Raw genomic sequence first — 19,311 nt, 5'->3', positions numbered from 1 at the left:
TGCAAGACTCAATCTCAGAGCCCTGGGATCATGACCTGAGCCAAAGGCAGCGGCTTAACCAACTGAGCCACCCAGGTGTCCTTCATCTCATTTTAAAAGCATCACTTGGCAACTGCTTGGTCAGATACCTGGGACTCGTGGTGGACTCCTCTCTCCACGTTGCTCTCAAGTTTCTCCCTTCTTTATTTCTGCTGCCTTGCCTCGGTGTAAGCCCCATCATTTCTGCTCCAGATCCTCCAGTCTCTGCCCAGACCTCTGAGGTCCTATTTCTTCAATCAGCTCCTAGCCTAATTAAGCCCTAATTTAGGCTCTTCTGGCTGAATCTTACCTCCTTTGCAGGGTGCACAAGCTCCTTCCTGATCTGGCTGCTACCCACCCATCCCCAGGACACCCAGTGTTCCAGGGTAAACCGAGTTAGCTCCGTTTCCCAGAACGCATGACTCTTTTGTCTCTTTATGTCTTGGCGCCCAGTGTTGCCTCTGCCTCCAACTCTCGTCCCTTAGCTTTCCAGCAAAGGCTTTCCTGTGGACCTTTCTCCCAGTGCTCTATCTGCCTGTAAAGAGATGGGCTCCCCACCTTTGCACCACTCCACCTGTTTGTGACAGCACTGAGCAGGACCATCTGTAGCTTGAGTGATGCTGGGAGCTCCTTGGGGGGGGGGGGAGGGCAGGGAGAGGCTGCAGCTTTCATTTTCACTTCTCTGGTACTCAGAACAGAACAGTCTTATTCTGTGTTTTATTTTAAGTAAATGACTGACAGCTTTATGACGGCAGGCTACATCTAATATGCGGTCACAAATGCCTTTGTTTAAGATACTTAAAGGAATGATCCCAGGATCATGGGATCAAGCCCCGAATCGGGCTCTCGGCTCAGCAGGGAGCCTGCTTCCCTTCCTCTCTCTCTGCCTGCCTCTCTGCCTGCTTGTGATCTCTCTCTGTCAAATAAATAATAAAATTTAAAAAAAAAAAGATACTCGAAGGAGGGGAACCTGGGGGACTCAGTCAGTTAAGCATTTGACTCTTGATTTCAGCTCAGGTCATGATCTTAGAGTCATGGGATTGAGCTCTGCGCTGGGCTCCACGCTGGGTGTGGAGCCTGCCTAGGATTCTCTCTCCCTCTTTCTGACCCACCCTTGCCTCCTCTCCCTCTAAAAAAAGTAAGTAGGGGCACCTGGGATGAGCCCCCGCATCAGGCTCCCTGCTCAGTGGAGAACCTGATTCTCCCTCTCCCTGCCGCTCTGTCTGCTTGTGCTCTCTATCTCTATCTCTCTGTCAGATAAAAAAATAAAATCTTTTAAAAAAACTAAAAATATTTTTTAAATTTAAAAAATACTCCGAGGAAAGGGCAAAGTGTTGATAATTATTGGAGGTAGTTGATGGATACATGGGAATTCATTATACTATTCTCTCTACTTTTGTTTGACGTTTTTCATAATAAAATGTCAAAGAAAAGGCCTTTGCTTGAGAGGCTGCTATGAAAATAAGAGAAATGGAGATTTATTCCTGCACTGGCATGCCTCTTCTGGAGTCTTTTTACACCGTTTTGATTGTGGGAAACTTCATTTAACAAGAACCCCTGACAAATGGGTAAAATTGGCAGTTTACAACCACACTAAATCCTTACCTCTTTATTTCCTTTTTGTGTGTTTCTTCAACCATTTCAATATTTTTTTCTGATGGCTTCCAAATAGGCTTCTGTTTTCCCTGGAAAAGGGCAGGAATCCCTATGAAACAACTCATAAAATATCACTGCATTGCTTTTTAAAGACTACACTCTTGTTTGAGCCATAAACCCCTGGGACTCGTCGAGCACTTGTGAGGCGGTTATCCCTCATGAAGTACTGTGCATAATTGTGTGCCTGGTGTGTGTGTGTGTGTGGGGGGTGGCTGCTGAGGAGAGTGGGTAGGGATGATTCCAGGAGACAGGACCAGGCTAGTGTCAAGGAGCCATTACACACACACACACACACACACACACACCCATCTGTTGTCCTGACAGAAAAGTTTTGATTCAGTTCACTGGATAGGTAGGGGCCTTGAATTCTTAGACTGCAACATCTCTGGTTAGCACTGGTTCTTCCAAACTGGGGAGTATTCTCAGGTCAAGAACTAAATCGGAGTGGTGATATTCCCAAACTGAAAAGACTCCATCACTAAATGAATGATGTTAAGTACGTCCGTGTGTGTGACTTTGTGTAGGCTGCCATACAAGTCTTCTGCTCAGTCTGGTAGGGGGGTGTGTAAAAACTCAGATGAAGTGGTGACACGGGCCTCATTTCAAGGTTTGGATGTGAACCTTAGAACTTATTCTAGTAAAGCTCCCCGAGGGTAAACCTTCTCCTCTGGTGTTGTGAGAGGAAACTAGGCATCACTGAAATATCTGCTCCCCATGCCCTTTATATACATTGTGACCTGCAAGTGGGCGGGATAAGGAAACTAAGGCTCAAAGAGGTAAGTGACTGGGCTGAGACCACATCGGAAATAGCTGTAGAATTTAGAAGCTGGTCTTACCAAGTTTCTGCTACCTGCATCATCTGAAAGAAAAGACTGTCTTGGGACGTGGACACTGATGTAGCCTTGTTCTGTCTCAAAGAAGTCAACCACACCTGAAAGCAGAGGAAGTCCCTAGGGCTCAGAGTGTCTGCACCAAGGGACCAGGTGGTCTAGAGAATTCTGAATAGCCTGAGAAAAGAAGCCTTCAAAGTCCAGGAGCTCTGCAAGAAGTAACGGCTGCCCAAGCTCAATGGTGACCACCCATTCCGAGCTCCTTGTTGAGTCCTGCTACCTCTAGTGTGCTGCCCAGACGTCCTGGTTGAGTTAGGATGCTTAGAACGTGCCAAGGGCTGTGCTTTGTGCTCCAAAATGCACTATCCCTTTAACTATTCACCACACCCTCTTCAGGTGCTCCCATTTCCTCCCCTTGTTACAGATAAAGAAACTGAAGCAGAGAGAGACAAAGTAACATGTTGAAGGTCAGATGGCTAGTCGGCTGTGAAGGCAGGCTTGAACCCCAGTTCATCCGACTACAGTCCATGAATGGACAAACACGGCCCCAAGGATCTGCTGATGCTCCGGTTTCTGCCTCTGCATTTACCTAAGTGACCTCCCGGGCATCTTTCTTCCTGATCTTGTAAGCCCAAACTCTTGCCTCACCACTGGGGCTTCATGTTACCTGGACCCAAAGAAACACAGGGAAGTTCCTGTGCCAAAGGGATGAGTGGACAAGAGAAGAGATTCACACTTTTCACCCCCAATTCACTGTAATCGCCTGTGCGGAAGAAGTCTTTGTTTCAGTGCTTTGTTTTTAAGAAAGTTGGAGCAAATGAAAGACCAAGTCCTCCTGGCTGAAGTTATGATGTTACAAACAATGGATCATAGTGATATCATTGCCTGTTGCTTGTTTGCTGAGAAGGTCAGTTGGATTTGTTAGCATAAAAACAGCGTATTCTATTTCAAATTAATTCGTATAGAAAAAGCATTTTGAACAAAGAAAGAAATCTTAGTAGAGACTATTTGTAAAGAACGTGGCTTCATTGTTTTTAAAGCATTTAAATCCAATTAGTGGGTCTCATATAGGGCTTTAACAGATAGAGAATTTGTTATTAGCACATTAAGAAATCAGGGCTTCTGAAACTTTTAAGAATGATTGAAAATGATCTTGTTCTTTAAATCATGTTAAGCATTCACCCCACAATCTTATTTATGATATAGCATAATGTGGAAAGCTTATTCAAGAAAAAGAAAACCTGAACTTAGTCTCTGTGTAAATACTGTGTTACACACTCTCAATTAGGAGGGGCGCCTGGGTGGTTCAGTTGGTTAAGCATCCAACTCTTGGTTTCAGCTCAGGTCATGATGTCGGGGTCATGAGACTGAGCCTCATATTGGGCTCTGAACCGGGCAGGGAGTCTGCTTGAGATTCTTTCCCCCTCCCACTCTCTCCCTCTCGCATGCTACCTCTAAAAATAAATAAATAAACTCTTTTTAAAAAGCATATCCTTATTTTTAAAACTAGTAGAGTACAGAATAAATATGGGCTTTTTGCCACAATGTAGCAGAAATTGTTGCTCCCCCAACTTCCTGTCTGCTTTATTCCATATATGCTAATAGAGGGGCCCTCACCTAATGATGGCTAGAATGGTAGATAAATACCCAGTTTCCTTTTGCTTCAGGAACAATCCACACAGCCTCCCAGAGATCATCTGTGGGACTGAGCTCCAGTTACAACTGAAGCCAGTTTGTGAACCCAACTTATATGGGACTCTTTCCTCTCCCTGTCTCATGTACCTATGCCCCCCAGAGGTATTTCCTGGGGTCATCTCCCTATTAAAATTGACCTCAAATCCTTCTCTCAGGATCTGCTTCAGAAGGAACCCAACCTAAGGCAATTTGAAATAGAGGACTTGGCATCATCTTGTTAGTTGCTTTTTGCTCAGGAACCGATTTCCTATAAAAATGTTAAATTTTGGGGGGCGCCTGGGTGGCTCAGTGGGTTAAAGCCTCTGCCTTTGGCTCAGGTCATGATCCCAGGGTCCTGGAATTGAGTCCCACATCGGGCTCCTGGCTCAGCGGGGAGCCTGCTTCTCCTTCCCCCTCTGCCTCTCCCCCTGCTCATGCTCTCTCTCTCTCTTTATATCTCTCTGTCTCAAACAGATAAATAAATTTTTTTTAAATAAATAAAAATTATGAACTTCTTGAAAGTAATTTTATCCACTGTATAGATATTACCAACCCATAAGCAAAAATGAGTTTACGGCAGCTTAAGGAATCTATTCTGTAATCCATTAAAACTAAACTACTATCTTATGGATCATAACCACATATGATTGGGACAGTTTCTCTAATTTATTTTTAAAGATTTAATTATTTGAGAGAAAGAGAGTGAGGGTAAGTGGGATGGGGGTGTTGGTAGAGGGAGAGAAGAGAGAGAGAATCCTGAAGCAGATTCTGTGGTAAGTGTGGAGTCCAGTGTGGGGCTCGATCCCACAACCCTGAGATCATGACCTAAGCCTAACCCAAGAGTTTGGGACTCAATGGACTGTGCCACCCAGGTGTCCCAACAGTTTCTCTAATTTAAAATAGACCCTCCCACAGCACTCTCATCCTCCTCTTCTGCTTTATTTTTATCTATAACACTATCACTTTCTACCAAATTATATAATTTATGCAAGTTTATTGTTTGGCTTCCTCCCTTAGAAATATTTCTTATTTGCTGATAAAGCCTGACATGTAGTAGTCTATCAATAAATATTTGTCAAATAAGTGAATGGATAAAGGCTTCTTAGATGCCAAATTGTAATCAGAAGAATTTAACTTTTTTAAAGTGTAAATGGTACATATTTCTGTTTTTAACAAAAAAAAAGTTTATTTGAAAGACTTGAAGTATAATGAATTCTGAATTGAAATGACAGTTATAGCAGAAACAATTTAAAATACCTACAAATGTGCTAGACATACTATATCCATATGTCATTTAATCTTCACAGAACTCTAAGAAATTAGCATTTTCATTCCCATTTACTCGCAAGGGAACTAATGCTCAAAGAAGTTAAGTGACACGCCCAAAGGAACACAGCTGAGTAAAGGTCAGGACCTCGTCTTGAGCTGGAATGAATCTGGAGTCTCTACAGACTGTAGCTGGGTAAAATCCACCTTTTAGACTAAAACAATTTAGTCCCTGTTGTTGTTGTTACCAAACTAGCCAACAAGGCAGTGGTTCTCAAACTTGGCTGCATACTAGAGTCACTTAGAGGAGGTTTTAAAATCCTGATGCCAAGGTTGTTCTTCATACCAGTTAAATGAGACTATCCGGGGGTAGGGGCCAAGCATGATTTTTAAAAAATGGTCCTGAGGTTCCCATGTTGGGGGGTGGGATTTGGGAACCACTGCCACCAGCATTGAGCCCTCCACACACTTACTGGAGCACTGGTGACAGGTGAATGAATTCAGGTGTCTTCTGCTCTTAGAGAGGAACAGCTGGTTCCTATTTACATTTTCTTTTCTGGGGAGCTAGAAAGCAAATCTTTATTTACACAGTGTGCAGTAAAAGCCCATGAGAGTCCACTTTGGAAAGCTGGACTATTTTTTTCAAATTTATTTCAGTTTCCTTTGGAAACAAATAGCTCATGGCTGAGGTAATATGGCACAATCTTTAAAACATATGCTGAAGCAGATGGGAAGAGGGCCAGGATCAAGAAGCAGCCCAGGCTTTTCTGGCTGTTCTGGTTTTCAGCACTGCAAAAGTAATACCCCTTTTTATACACGAATGCTAACCTGATCTGTCCCCCCAGCCCCGAAAAGACAACAGCAACAACAAACCTGTAGAAATCAATATAATGAACCTACTAAAGATATTAGAGCTTAAGAGGGTTTATAAAATTTAAATTTGATACCCTTAAAATTCTGTGAAGATGACATGATTATAGTTTTGAATGGCATAAAGTCAAGTCAGTGATAATGGTATCATGGATGCCAACATGGCCTCAGCGCCATTCATTTCAAGAATTTCAGTACAATGCTGACATTTTTACCTGCCCCAAAGAAATACTCAGAGGAGTACTGGATGGGAGTCAAGGGGCATGGGTTCAAGACCTGGCTCTGCCACTCTGGCTAGGAGATCTTGGGTGAGTTCCTTAATTCTCTGAGCCTGAGCCAGTTTATTTATTTATAATTTAAGGATGAATTCTGAAAAGAAGACCGATGGGTTCTACATATAAAAAGAAATTCTCCTTTGCTATCCTCGAAAAATCTCTGTTGATGGGAGGTCTCCTGTGCCCAAGCTTAGCTCTTGGCATACTTGCTGACTCACAGGGGAGAAGACTGGACTTACTATTTTTGGACATTCTTAGCAGAATGACTTGGAGCTTGAATAAAGGCACAAGTTTTTCTCCTTTTGTGTTGCTTTAAAAATAACAGCATCCTCATGAGCCAATTTATTAATTATGACAGGCTACCTTTTCTTTTCTGGTTTCTGTAAGGAAGATAAGGGAATGATAGAATATTTCTGTGAAAGGTGTCTTAGAGATCACTTTTTTTCACCTATATCCATTATCTGGCCATAAATTTGACAGAGGATAGCTTTGGAATGAGTTATGATAATGCTTATCTTATCCCTTGGACGGTTAAAGAAAAAAAGATTTTCAGTGACTCATAGAGCAAAAGTGAATGAGTAAACATCAAACTGGCAAATAGACCCACATTGAGATCATGGAATAAAGGTTTAAAGTCGTTTTCTTCAGTCTCCAGAGAGCAACTTACTTGAAAAATTAGGTAACTTTATAAATACAGTTGAAATCAGAATAAATTTGATTTCATTGGCATATCCCTAAATTTAAGAATTACTGAGTCATTCAAATGACTATACCAATTAGAAATCAGTATTTTAAAAGATTATTCTATTTTTTTAAAAAAGATTTTATTTGTTTACTTGACAGAGAGACAGAGAGAGAAGGAACACAAGCAGGGGAAATGGGAGAGGGGGAAGCAGACTCCCTGCTGAGGGCTCAATCCCAGGACCCTGGAATCATGACCCCAGCCAAAGGGCAGACGTTTAACAACTGAGCCACCCAGGCTCCCCTAAAAGATTATTCTTAATAATGAGTCTCTGTAGGATAGAGAGTTCAAATAGTCTAACTGAACTATATTCAAAGGTGGATGTGCCATTTTTCATCATTGGTAATTAAATCAGATTTTTTTGTTTAACATTAAACCTAAAAAGAGAGCCATGGAAACATGCTCTGTAAGACTAAGGGCGATATAAATTCAGGGCATTGTTGTTCTTCCTATTCCCGTTATTATCGCTATTCCTCAGACGATCCAGCATATGCTTGGCATGGTTGATAGTATTTGCTGTGGTTTGATGCGGGCCATCACGCCACATTGCCAGACCAAAACAGACTCTTTACAGATATGTCTGACAATGTGTTCTGCTTATAATTATATTTAAGTGGTTTTAGCTGGACCATTACCTCATTCTTTGCTCTGCCCTGTACTGTCTTCCAACCTCTCTGTTGTACGCACTCTTGACTCATCTATCAGGGAGCTATGTGCATACATATGTAGCTTGTGTTACACTGGGCTGCATATGGGTTAAGAATCATTCTCAAATCATTTCGAAGCTCACTTGAGTCCTTGGTGGTTAAGTGTTACTTCTTATATCACTTCTAGAGGTCTGCTTCCTGAGCCTAATGCCAGCCATGCCATCAGAATAAATGCTTATTTATAGCTGGATAAATGTCTCAGGAAACCCAGTAAATCCTGCTTTTACCCACATGGATGCTTTTATTTTTCTGTCCAGAGACAATATGTGTTGTCTCAGTGGGCTTTATAACAAAGCAAAGCAAAGCAATTGTCAATACAAAGGTATATGACATAATATGCCCTTTGGGGATGACATACTTTTCAAGAAATCCTGGCCCTTGGCTCATGCTGAGGTTGGAGTTTTCTAAACTGTACTAAAATTAGTTTTCCTTATGTCAGAGTAAAAGGAGTCAGGGGTAGCATGAGTAAATTAAATCTCCAAATAATGGAGAAGGAAATAATTTTAGTCCCAAATCCTTACACTCCTCCTAATATTTCAGGCAAGCCATTACAAACAGTAACACTACAGGCATGGAGTTTTACTTTCTTCTCTCCCTAATAGTATCTGATGGAATTCCTAATGAGAAAAGAAATCTAACCTCATCCTTAGTCTCTAAACACTCACATTCTAAACAGGATAGTAGGCTACCAAGAATCAACTCCTTCATATTCCTTTTTTACACAACATTTTCCTAAAATAAGCAAAGACACCTGGCAGCATCCATTCCCATGGATATTTGGATAGTGGTGATAGAAGGTATTATCTTAAGCACAGAGCATGCTGTCCCTACAAGTCAAAGGTCTTAGATGATGGCTTACTGTCTTTGGGAAATACAATCATCACATATGGGTTGCTCCCAGAGGAGATGACCTGGGCATACTGGTTTTCTGTGGGGGTGAACAGCAGTGGTCTGTGCTGCCCAGTTCCTGGCTCTGTATCTCAGGCCACAGGACCACTCTTTTCCTGGTTAGCTATCTTTTAAAAGTTTACCACTCCTCTTCCACCTGACATCTATTAGTATTAATGAGGATGTGGAGAATTTGAAACCCTTGCACACTTTGGCGGGGGATGTAAAAACGTGCTGCTACTATGGAAAACAGTATGGTGGTTCCTTAAAAAAATTAAAAGCAGAATTAACATATGATCTTAGAATATTTGCCCCCAAATTGAGTGCAGGGTCTTGAGGAGATACTTGTACATGCATATTGATAGCAGCATTATTTATAAGAGCCAAGAGGTGGAAGCAACCTAAGTATCCATAGACAAATGGGGAGATAAAAAATATTGGTATATAAATGCAATGGAATATTATGCAGCCCTAAAAGGAAGGAAATTCCGACACATGCTACAACATAGATAAACCTTGAGGATATTAAGTGAAGTAAGCCAGTCATATATTATACGATTCACTTATTTGAGGTATCTAGAATAGGCAGATTCACAGAGACAGAATGTAGAACGGTGGTTGCCAGGGGCTGAAGAGGGAGAGGAATGGAGGTTTTTTGTTTTGTTTTGTTTTTGAAGATTTTATTTGTTTATTTGACAGAGACACAGCAAGAGAGGGAACCCAGGCAAGGAGGGTGGGAGAGGGAGAAGTAGACTCCCTACTAAGCAGGGAGCCCAATGTGAGGCTTGGTCCCGGGACTCCGGGATCATGACCTGAGCCGAAGACAGTAGCTTAATGACTGAGCTACCCAGGCATCCCAGAATGGAGAGTTTTATTTAATGAGTATAGGGTTTCAGTTTTCCAGGATGAAAAGAGTTCTGGAAATGGATGGTAGCAATGGTCACAAATAATATGAGTAGACTTAATGCTACAGAACTATATCCTTAAAAATGGTTAATGTGATCATTTTTATGTTATCTATATTTTACTATATGCTGAAAAAAAAAAAAAAAAGAAGAAAAAACATTCAGAAGAGTTTACTACTCATCCGAAGTAGACCTAACGAAGTCAAGGCAGTGTGACTGGTTGGTCTACAAAGTCAGCAAACATGACATGTATATTACCAATTCTCCCTTCTTTATGCCCATGACAAACATTATCAATTAATCATTCTCAAGTTCTTTCCTCCTGAGCCCAGATGCAACATCATAATCTTTCTCAACATAGGTTACTACATCAAAAGATTAGTGTTGATATGTCAGTTATTTTGATGTAGGAGAAAAATGTGATGGTCTATGAAGTTTATGCTAGAGGGAAAAAATACAATAATATAAAGCTTTACAAGATTGGAAAAATCAACATGAACTTGATATATTAAGAAAAAAATTACTTTTCCTGTCTCAAGAAAGTCCCGATAATTGAACTAGAAGTAGTACTTTTGGTCTATATTACTACTCATATGAACCATTTAAGCCAGGTTCAGGTCTCTATATTTTCTACAGAAAAGAACTAGAACTATTTGAAGAGGAATTGATTTTAGGTCTTGGGATGAGAAAGTTCAGTGAGTCAAGAATATCCTTTTGTTGCCAGAGAGCAAAGATCCTTTAAAAACTACCGGGCACACTGGTTGCGATGAGCCCTGGGCGTTGTATGTAAGTGATGAATCACTGAATTCTGCTCCTGAAACCAATATTGCACTATATGTTAACTAACTAGAATTTAAATAAAACCTTGGAACATAAAAAACAAAACAAACAAAAACTACCGGGCACAGTGTTAAAAGGATAAAGGAGGATCAGGGGCTCCTGCTCCCAAGCTACACCAATTCAAGCATAAAATCATCTTCATTATCATCAACATCATCATCATCATCATGGAGGAAAACATCCTACATAAATGGAAAAGGTTGATATTAAGTCTTAACAAAGGTAGTTGTGATATAAATGGAAAGTAGTTTGTAATTGTTTTTGCTGTTAAGACGTTAGAAGATATTAAATACATAATTGGTTTGCTTCTTTTCAATTTAATATACAGACTCTGTTAAGCAGGATCTATTATCAAGTAGGAATGTGAACTTGTTTCTGTCTGTATGAACAGAAGAGACTAGGAACCTGTGAGTAGGCCAAGCAGTCCCTTCAAAAGTAAGAGCTATACCATGAACGCGATCAGCTTTCGTGGTATCATATCGTCCAGAAAGGAAAAGCCAAGCCCATCTGTTCATTGACACTAAGGATTATACATAATAAGTAATGACAAGAGAGCCCAGTGGTGTCTCTTCAGATGATAGATGAGCTGAATGTCACACCTCCTCTGCCCCTGAGAGAAAGAGCACTAACCCACTCCCCCAGTTTCTATGGAATAAAACCTCCAGATGACCCTACTAATAAGACACTGATAAGATATAGGTAACATTCTAATTATACCATAAGGGTCAAATATACCATAATGACAGAAAAATAAGGTAGGTTAAGCCATCTGTTCATAACTTCAAGTTAAGACACTGAGTTTCAGGGGCGCCTGGGTGGCTCAGTGGGTTAAGCCGCTGCCTTCAGCTCAGGTCATGATCCCAGGTCCTGGGTTCAAGCCCCACATCGGGCTTTCTGCTCAGCAGGGAGCCTGCTTCCTCCTCTCTCTCTGCCTGCCTCTCTGCCTACTTGTGATTTCTCTCTGTCAAATAAATAAATAAAATCTTTAAAAAAAAAAAAGACACTGAGTTTCAGAAGAAGAATATCTATCTGAGGGCTAGGTACATTTTCCATGATGTAACTAGCCCACAGCATAAAAGGGTTTTGAGGGGCGCCTGGGTGGCTCAGTGGTTTTAGCCGCTGCCTTCGGCTCAGGTCATGATCTCAGGGTCCTGGGATTGAGTCCCGCATCGGGCTCTCTGCTCGACAGTTAGCCTGCTTCCCTCTCTCTCTCTCTCTCTCTGCCTGCCTCTCTGTCTACTTGTGATCTCTCTCTGTCAAATAAATAAATAAAATCTTAAAAAAAAAAAAAAAAAAAAGGGTTTTGAAGCACTGGACTGTGCAACCAGATCCCACATCCTGACCTGAAATCGAAGGGTTAGCAACTTAGAACTTGCATGCTCATAGGGCCTTTTTCTTTTTTCTTTCTCCCCCGCCACCTCCCCACTCACCCCCCACAGAGTCTTTTCTTCAATATTTGCAGTAAAATCTCTAAAATCCTAGGAAAAAGTAAATTTTATATCACATAGACCCTCTAAGGCACAGTAGAAATTGGACCACAGGAATGTTTAAGAATAAGGATAAAAACATAAGTTTTGTAATTATTGGGCTAGTTTAATGTGTGCTTTTGTGCATTTTAAGGTATTCAAGTTATAAGGAAATTTGATATATTGGATTTGTGATCTTTATTTTTTATTTTTTATTTATTTTTTTAAAAGATTTTATTTATTTTATTTGACAGACAGAGATTACAAGTAGGCAGAGAGGCAGGCAGGGAGAGAGAGGAGGAATCAGGCTCCCTGCTGAACAGAGAGTCTGATACGGGGCTCGATCCCAGGATCCTGGGATCATGACCTGAGCTGAAGGCAGAGGCTTTAACCCACTGAGCCACCCAGGTGCCCCGGATTTGTGATTTTTAATCAGGTCCTTAAGACTGCTCATCTCATTTCAATCACTATAGATGATTAAGGGAATATGCTCTGTTAAATCCATAAATATTGATGACTTTCTTGAATAAGTAGCATATGGTTATTTAGAGGAATGTTAATTATGTCAAAAAAAGTGTTTAATAAATTATAAATTAGACCTTAAATGATGCACAAATGGTCATAAGTATTCCTCTCCAAGTACAAAAGTCCATTGGACAGTAAAGACCATCAGAAGACAGAACCAATTTGCCATTCTAGGAGACTCAAGACCATTAAAAAACATTGTTATTCTAGAAAAGATACCATGTGCTGAATCTTTTCTATACAGATGGTGCTGATTTAGTTGGGGCTTGCATTTTTGATCAGCCTGGGTGTCATGACAATTTTTGCTCCTCCAATTTCATTGCCAACTTAGAGCTGTTAATTCCATACCTTTTGGCTCATCTGTCTTTCCTCTTGGGTTATCATCTTTCGTGGAATCTTTCAGTGTTCCATATTCTTTTTCCATCTTAGCTGCTTCTTCCTTGGTGCTATCTGTTTCTTCATGACTCTTTTCTGATGGTGCTGTAATCAGATTGTGCACTGTTGTTATCACCCTATTTCCTATCTATTAATTAATTCATAATGTAGAAATAAACTTTATTGTAAAGGTACTGTTTAAGGTCAGATCATTTTTCGAGCTGAAAGGGACCTTAGTGATTATCTTGTCCAACTTCCTCTTCCACCCACCCTTTCACAGAAGAGGAAACTGAGGCCCAGAATAGGAAGAGATGAGCACTGAGTGAGCAAAAGAGCTGGGGCAAAGCCTCACCTTTCCAGGTTTTGGTTTAGTGTTCTTTCCCTTTTGCTACTGTGTCATTAGAGCATAGACTATTTTCCTTACTATAATCAATGCAGGCAATCAAGTAGGACATGCCAGATCCCAAAGTAAATCTGAATCTTCATTCCAAAGTAAAGTAACTCTTTAGTTGTTTAATCTCTCCATGATGTTGTACTGTTGAAGAACACTATAATTTGGAGTAGCACCTAAGAATTTGGGGCTCTGGAAAGACTTCCTTCTGCCTCTTTCTTCATATTCCCTTATCTCTGGCCTCCCTAATACAAAGAAGAGAACTGAACCCTTGCTGTCAGAATGGAAGCTGTTCACTTGCCACTTAAAAATAACTAACTTCTGTATCAGTTATACTTGGAAAAAAAAGTGAGGGGACAAGAGTGGGGAAAAAAATCTATTTCCTTCTAGCAGTCTTCTATTGAATTAAAAATGTCACACACCTTGTAGTAGCTAACCGCTTGAAAATGTTGTAATGCATCCCTGTTGTAAATAAAATAGGAAATGTCAAGCGCCTAACCATAAGGTTCGTTTTTTCAATAAAAGGGTTATTACTATAGAAAAAAAGAGGAAAGAAGAAAGAAGTCAGTTGTTACATCATTATGAAAACATCTGCTTCTAGTGCTGTGGTCTGTATATATTTTTTGATGTGTAATTTCTTTTCATAGTTGCAGTACAATTTTGTTCCTTGCTTTTGTCGTTGACATCATGATAGAAAGATGTTTCCAGGGTATAAGAAACTACTTGGAAACATCATTTTAAAAAGCTGCATAATATTCCATCAAATGTATGTACATAACTTCTGTGACAGGGACACCTAAGAACGTGTGATCTTTTCTCTTTTTGTTCCTTCTGCCTCCCTCAGAGCAGGCTCCTTTGTACCACTTGGTTCCAGGGTATGATGGGTGGAGATGCAGGAGGAGAAAAACCAAGAGGAGGGGGTAAATCACACTACCTAGGGGCACAGACTTTCTCAGAGGAGAGAGGAAGTCTTGGGAGGGGAGAACCAGTGGAGGCACAGCAGAGTAGACAGATGATCAGAGAGAGTGTTCTGGAGAAATGGTGATCTTGGGAGAGAAAAAAAATGCCTGAAGGAGAATTTCAGGAAGAATGACTCAGTTTTGTGATATACAGTTACCCCTCTATCCTACCAGCCTCCTGTTAAGAATCTTCAGGGAAGACCTGCTTTTCTTTTCAGTGCTCCTTGGGATCAGATATCTATGCGGAGACCAGCCACAGAATAGCAAAATTTATAGCTACTTAATCCTATGCTTGGATTTCAGACTTTAAAAGTTCTGAAATCTATAATTGTTGATCAGTGTTTATTGAAATCATTATTTACATGAAGGATGATTGTGCTAAAGGTAGAAACATAGTGAAATAAATCATACCTGGGAAAAGTTTGCTTTTATTGTCAGTAACATTTTTTTCTAGCTTGTTCTTGGTCTGAAGAGCAATAGTTTCATCCAAGTTTTCTGGAGGGAGGAAGGGAAAGAATAAGAAATATAATTTTAGGGGCGCCTGGGTGGCTCAGTGGGTTAGGCCGCTGCCTTCGGTTGAGGTCATGATCTCAGGGTCCTGGGATCGAGCCCTGCATCGGGCTCTCTGCTCAGTGGGGAGACTGCTTCCCTCTCTCTCTCTCTCTGCCTGTTGCTCTGTCTACTTGTGATCTCTCTCTGTCAAATAAATAAATAAAATCTTAAAAAAAAAAAGAAATATAATTTTATTTCCTGAAAGATGATATCAAACTTCTACTAAAACTGTTTAAACCTCACCAGACAGATCATAAAGCCATTCCACAATATTGAATTGTGGTTAAGATGTTTGGCATGGATCTTATTTCTAGGAATCTATTATTTTGTATTATTCGGGATCCTTAACTCAGCGTCCTACTCAGTTAATTGCAGAAGTCTCTTCCCGTCTCTGGGGCCACTGCTAGAACATGTCTGGGATTGAAGCCTTTAATGGACACCTGTGATAACTACACCTTGATTTTCCTTTAGAAAACCCAGACCAGGGTCGCCTGGGTGGCTCAGTGGGTTAAGCCGCTGCCTTCGGCTCAGGTCATGATCTCGGGGTCTTGGGATTGAGTCCTGCACTGCTCGGCAGGGAGCTTGCTTCTCCCTCTCTCTCTCTCTCTCTCTCTGCCTGCCTCTCTGCCTACTTGTGATCTCTCTCTGTCAAATAAATAAATAAAATCTTAAAAAAAAAAAAAACAAACTCAGACCAGGGGCGCCTGGGTGGCTCAGTCGTTAAGGGTCTGCCTTCGGCTCAGGTCGTGATCTGATCAGTGTCCTGAGATCGAGCCCCGCATCAGGCTCCCTGCTCCATGGGAAACCTCCTCCCTCTTCTACTCCCCCTGCTGTGTTCCTGCTCTTGCTCTCTCTCTCTCTCTCTCTGTGTCAAATAAATAAAAATCTTTAAAAAGGGGGGGAAAAAAGACCATTCTCATTCTCAGCACATTTGGCTCGGGCGGGGCTAATAATCCAGGCCTGGTTCCTCAGGGTCTCGACTGCCCTGGGCTGAGTGATTGGTTCGAAGATGAGCCCGATGCAAGCCAGGACCATGAGATTCAATGCTAGGACCACAGGGAAAGACGATCTTTTCCTGCCAGGTTTGCTGTGCTGTGAGGGTGGAGGTTACCAGCCATCTTTTTCCTATAACAGGGCAGCTTCTCTGGAATGAATCAACACATGGAAAGTCAGCGCAGGGACAAGGGGAGGGATAGATTCCTCATACTACTGGTGGACTATACAAACCCAACGTCAGATCCCCTGCCCCTGGACTCCTCAGTTACATGAGGAAATGAATTCCCTTTCCACTACTATACTGGATAGCACAGCTATGAACAGGAGTGGAAATACGTACCTTGCCCCTAAGACTTGTGGCATTTCTAGTCTATTTCCATTGGGTAAACGACAAGTGTGGAATTTGAGTCACAGGGTATTGGTATGAAATAGTGATAGATCTGAAACAATGCCTTTGATCATACTAAGTAGGCCTCAAAGGATTATGTATAATATGAGCCTATTTTTTTGTTAAACAAGATAAAACAAAGAAAGAAAGAACCATGGTATATATGTGTGCAAACACAGACAATCATCTGGAAGGATATAAACCAGAATGTCACCTGGGTGCCAGTACTATGAGTGATTTTTTTTACCTTTTCTTCTTCTTCTTCTCTCTTTTTTTTTAAGACTTTATTTATTCATTTATTTGTCAGAGAGAAAGAGAGAGCTAGCACAAGCAGGGGGAGCAGCAGACAGTTGGAGAAGCAGGCTCCCAACTGAACAGAGAGCCCTATGCGGGACTGGATCCCAGGACCCTGGGAGGATGACCTGAGCCGAAGGCAGACACTTAACTGACTGAGCCACCCAGTTCCATTTTCATGTGGAAAATAATGGAGTTCATAGAGAGTAATTCTAGATCATTCTATCCTGTGAGATTTTTCTCTAGTTCTTTTTTTTTTTAAAGATTTTATTTATTTGACAGAGAAAGAGATCACAAGTAGGCAGAGAGGGGGAAGCAGGCTCCCTGCTGAGCAGAGAGCCCCATGCAAGGCTTGATCCCAGGACCCTGAGATCGTGACCTGAGCCGAAGGCAGAGGCTTAACCCACTGAGCCACCCATGTACCCCAAGATTTTTCTCTTCTAATTCTTCCTCCTCTCTTAGAGATCAGAGTAAGGGGTCATGAGGTCATCTTGCTCAAAGGACATCAGAGATAAATGGTATTTGTTGATTAACTAAACCAAGCAGGAAAACCAAAGGCTTTTTTTTTTCTTTAAACAACCCACATGCACAGAGAACGTTCAAGCTTATCACAAAGTTCAAGGAATCAAAGTTCAGCTAACTTTTTTGGTAAAGGGCCAGGTAGTAAATACTTTGTGGACCATCTGTGGTCTGTGTTGGAATGACTCAATTCTGCCGTTGTGGCACAGAAGGGGCTAGACACAGCGTCGAAACAAACGAGTGTGTCTGTGTGCCAATAAAGCCTCATGTATGGGCACTGCCACGTGAATTGTATATACTTCTCTTGTGTCACAAAATACAATTCTTCTTTGCATTTTTTTCAACCTTTTAAAAGTATAAAAGCAATTCTTAGTTGTGTGATATACAAAAATAGGCAATGGGTCAGATTTGGTTCCATGGCTGTAGTTCGCCAGCCCTATCACTGATCACACAGTCCTTTATTTTACAGATGCAGAAATTAAGGTCAAGCAAGGTGAGTGCTTGGGACATCCCATGGGACCAAGTTGGTCTTTGGCAGAGCCAGACCAGGGAGCATCACTTCTGCAGCTCAGTCCCGGTCTCTTTCCTTCCTACCACACACAGACCTCACTGCTTAAAATCAACTATTTTAGTCCTGACCGTGCAAACACAATTGAAAAAAACAAAAGGAGGGGGTGAATTTTAATAAAATTGTCTCCATGGAGATATTTGGAAAATGTTAATAAGACAAAATGTAATAAATGTGAAATGTTTGCACTCAAGCCGTATCTATAAAGAGTTGAAAATTTCTGGTTAATTTTATTTCTGTGCATTATCAAGCTGGTCAATTCCGGTTACTCAGATGTTTCAGGCTATTTTGGTATAAATGATCAGGTTTGTGACGTAATTATTGCTAAATCCCTAATTCACTTTGGACAATGAAAACTGTTACAGTGAAAACAAAACAGATAAGACTCTCACCAAGATAGGAAACACCTTCTTCTGGAGATATTGTGCCATACTTTACCATCATCTTCACAAAGTCAATCAATGTCTTCATGATAGTAATCAGTGTTTCTTTCTCTTTTGCCTCTTTTTCTATATAAAAGAACAAAATAATTAAAAAAAAAACTAGTGGAATATAGCTTCCTCTTTCAGTGTCAGTTTATGAAGCAGGCATCTTATTGAAATATTTCTCCCTACACTTATAGCTGAAACCACATATATTTAATTTACAGAAAGGCTAAGATTTGATTCAGAATACAGGATAATGTACAGGCATACTGAACTTTTCCAGAAATGGGCAATCAATTATAACTTCTCCAAAAAGATTTACTTTAATCTAAAATACTTTATTAATAGAATAGATGATAAAGAGGCAGTTTACAACTTGAGGTAATAGGAACTCAAAAACAAAGTTAGAAAATTTGTGACCCAACAATTTTTCTTTATTCAGGCTGTATGTTTTTGAGGGCAAGAATGACCTGTTTTCATTAGTCAAATAATATTTGAAAATAAAAACACATATGTATCTTTATTTTTTATAATATAGGGTTGATCTATTAATATTAATAGTAGTATATATTGCTTTCTAAACTTTATTTTACTTGAAAGAATATATGCATGTAGTAAAAATATTCTGACAGTACAGAAGTAAATAGTAGTGAAAATAACATTTTCTTCCTACCTACCCCCCAACTCCTCTTCCCCGTAGGTAACCACTTTCTTGGAAACTCTTCATAAGTTGACATACTGTTCTGCATCTTGATGGAAGACAATAGTTTATAATTCCATAGTCATTATATATATATATATTCTAAAACTTAAAAAAATTTTATTTCTGTTTTTTGAAGAAAGGTGCTAGAGGAGAGCCCATTTTCCCTATTCTCTTGGCTGCCATGAAGGCTGTCTTCTAAATACTCCTGGCCTTTCCCCACCATCTTTTCATCCTTGCTATAGATGGGGTTGGTAGGCAATGGCCAATAGTCTTTATTTTTTGACTGATAGGGATTTAGAATCTTTCTTCTTTTTCCTCCCCTGGAACAGTGGAAGGCAAAGATCTGAGACAAGTACTTGCTCTGTAGAATCCAAGGATCCTTGTTATTGGCTATTCCAAGAACTAGACTGAGGACAGGGTGTGAGCAGGCCTATTGTTGGATCTCACACTAAGCTGCATTCTACAACCCTGACAACCCA

General features: G+C 40.6%; 1 protein-coding gene across 2 annotated transcripts in view; it reads right to left on the bottom strand.

Moving 5' to 3' along the window:
* Nucleotides 1–1,641: 1,641 nt before the first annotated feature.
* The window catches only part of SCG3 (secretogranin III), a 29,600-nt gene continuing 11,930 nt past the window's right edge, over nt 1,642–19,311 (bottom strand). For both annotated transcript variants that reach the window (XM_047739157.1, XM_047739158.1), the window contains exons 8-11: nt 18,097–18,213; nt 14,799–14,882; nt 13,011–13,142; nt 1,642–1,703 (exon numbers count right to left, since the gene is read on the bottom strand). In XM_047739157.1, the coding sequence (XP_047595113.1) occupies nt 1,660–1,703; nt 13,011–13,142; nt 14,799–14,882; nt 18,097–18,213 (377 nt within the window). In that variant the 3' untranslated portion in view covers nt 1,642–1,659. The remainder of the gene's footprint in view (nt 1,704–13,010; nt 13,143–14,798; nt 14,883–18,096; nt 18,214–19,311) is intronic.

Source organism: Lutra lutra, chromosome 7 (assembly GCF_902655055.1).
Source record: "Lutra lutra chromosome 7, mLutLut1.2, whole genome shotgun sequence".
Taxonomy (NCBI): Eukaryota; Metazoa; Chordata; class Mammalia; order Carnivora; family Mustelidae; genus Lutra; species Lutra lutra.
Note: the sequence above shows the minus strand (reverse complement) of the source record. Positions and strands in the feature narration are given on the sequence as shown.